The sequence below is a fragment of the Austrofundulus limnaeus genome, unplaced genomic scaffold (genome assembly GCF_001266775.1).
Source record: "Austrofundulus limnaeus strain Quisiro unplaced genomic scaffold, Austrofundulus_limnaeus-1.0 Scaffold69, whole genome shotgun sequence".
NCBI classification, from domain to species: domain Eukaryota; kingdom Metazoa; phylum Chordata; class Actinopteri; order Cyprinodontiformes; family Rivulidae; genus Austrofundulus; species Austrofundulus limnaeus.
Window position 1 is genome coordinate 42,680 of NW_013952471.1, and position 2,195 is coordinate 44,874.

Genomic DNA, 2,195 nt, shown 5'->3' on the forward strand with positions numbered 1-2,195 from the left:
CAGGCTGAGTCATTTCTACCTTCTCCTCTCTGTCAACGCTCTCTGGTTTCATTTAAAAGAGTCAATCATRAGATATTGTCCAAGATTAACCTTCAGGGTGGATATAGCTCACTCACACAGAGGACCTATCCACGTCATTTACCCAGAATGCTTTGCGTGTAAATAAAATAGCCCCGTCCGTGTATTATATTTTTTAACTTTTAGTTTAAAAATTATAAAAACTAAACAGCCTACAGTATTTTTACAGTCTTTATTTTACAGTTGAAATATATCTTTATTAAATAAAGTTTAATATTACAAATAATTGGGGATCCCTTTAAAAACCTCTTTCCTCATAAAGTCTTCAGTCCTAAGAACACTAAACTGTAACTTTAATAAGGTCATGTACACAGTGTACTCCTATTTAAATAAAACATGTAAGCAGAAAGCCTATGGATGTTGATTTTTGGTCAAAGAGGATGAGGAGGAGAACGAGAAAGTTTTACTCAAGCAGCTCCTAAAACTGTCAACCTGCTGACTGAAAACATTTGTATATTGTAAACTTTGTATACATAACAATGTACTTATTGAAGTACATTTTAATTTCCACACAAACTACCTTAAACCTCGCTGTGAAGCCTTTGGTCGAGTCAGCTGCTTCAACTCGTCCGTTGCCTTTGGACAAAAAAATAATTGTAATTTAGAAACATGTGGGTGAAGCCTGGGTTAAATCAGTTAAACACATTTCATCTACTTGTTCGCCTTTAAATAAAGTCACAGACAGCTGTAAAACTGTAACCTTTGAGGACATGAACCCACCTGGAACAAGTTAATGGAGGACAGGAAAGCTTGGTTCTGTTTGATGTTCTCCAGCCGCTCCAGTTCATACGCAGAAAGACCATTACCCTGTTGGATAAAAACACCAAAAACACTGACAGAAGTGTCTGAAAACAACTCTGTCTAAATTAATGTGTGCAGGGGTTTAAAACTTACATATTTATCACTGTTTATAGGCTCTTCATCCTTTATTGTCTTCCTCTGAAGCGTTTTTCCTGTTTGTGAGTTTGATTTCTGTCAACAAAAGATGTGTTTATTCACAAATTTAAAAAAAAAACTAACCACATCTTAATAAAGCTGCATCATGGACGTCCTCTGGTCTCACGGACCTTCTTCTTCCCGGGGCTCTCGTCAGCTCTGTCCGGGGAGTACTGGAGGCGCTTCGGTGTCAGCCGGGTTCTGCGAGATGACCGTCGAACTGCTGCCTCTGGAGTCAGGTTCTGTTCGTCAAAACACAATTAACAACCAAACAAAGAACCTAAACTCCTCATATTAACTTTCAAAGTAAGAAAAACAAGTCTAAACAAAACGTTGCTTTAGTTAAACTGTCTCAAACCTTAGCGTTCTGCCGCTGCCTCACAGCCTAATTTAATAAAAACAAACGCTAGTTTTACTGCACCTTCACGGTCTCTTCACGTTTTGTTCGTCTGCTGGTCATTTTGATGAGCTCTCTGCGTGGTTCGTATCTCCTAACACCAGAACCTGCCGTGAAACACCAACTACGCAGCTGTGAACCGGGGACATAATTGGCGCCAGAGAGCCACGCGGAAGAAAAGTTTTGTAACAAGTCCCGCCCCTCCCGTGTTGTGAAACACTAGTCTTGCAGCTCATTGGTTACAGGTCGAGCGCGTCACTCGGCAGCCAGCAGTTTGCTTCACTTTTGATCGACGTCTGAACTGTAAGACGGACTTCCTGCTTCAGTTGATGTGATGTCGCCCCCTAGTGGCTAAACTATTCAACAACAGTTACAGTGAAATAAAAAAATTAATTACTTTTTATTTAAAGATAAGAGAATTTATGGATAATGTCACAACTTTCATATTTTACATTTTACTATTCAACTATTGTTTATGTTTAATTTTATTTCAAAACGAGATGGGGAAAACAACACACTGCATTAAAATAAAAAAATGTGTATAGATCTTCTGGACGGGTTCTTCTTTAATGAAACGTTTCATCTCTCCTCCAAGAGACTTCTTCASTCTGAGAGTTTCAGGCAAAATTCAGGCTTTTGTGATGTGACTGATACTCACGTCACATGGCTATCGTTGACACCTAATTAACACCTATTGTTAACAGGGGGGAGGAGTGATACTGGCAATAGCCGCGCTGTAGCAGGGGGACAACTGAAAACGGAGGCCTCCACCTCTGTTTAACGA

General features: G+C 39.5%; 1 protein-coding gene across 1 annotated transcript in view; it reads right to left on the reverse strand.

Moving 5' to 3' along the window:
- Positions 1–1,592, reverse strand: part of wdr76 (WD repeat domain 76) — a gene marked incomplete in the record, with an annotated part of 14,213 nt that extends 12,621 nt beyond the window's left edge. Inside the window, 5 exon segments of the mRNA XM_014010416.1 lie at positions 599–654; positions 799–885; positions 973–1,050; positions 1,146–1,256; positions 1,436–1,592. Coding sequence (XP_013865870.1) covers positions 599–654; positions 799–885; positions 973–1,050; positions 1,146–1,256; positions 1,436–1,474 — 371 coding nt within the window.
- Between the last annotated feature and the right edge of the window lie 603 nt (positions 1,593–2,195).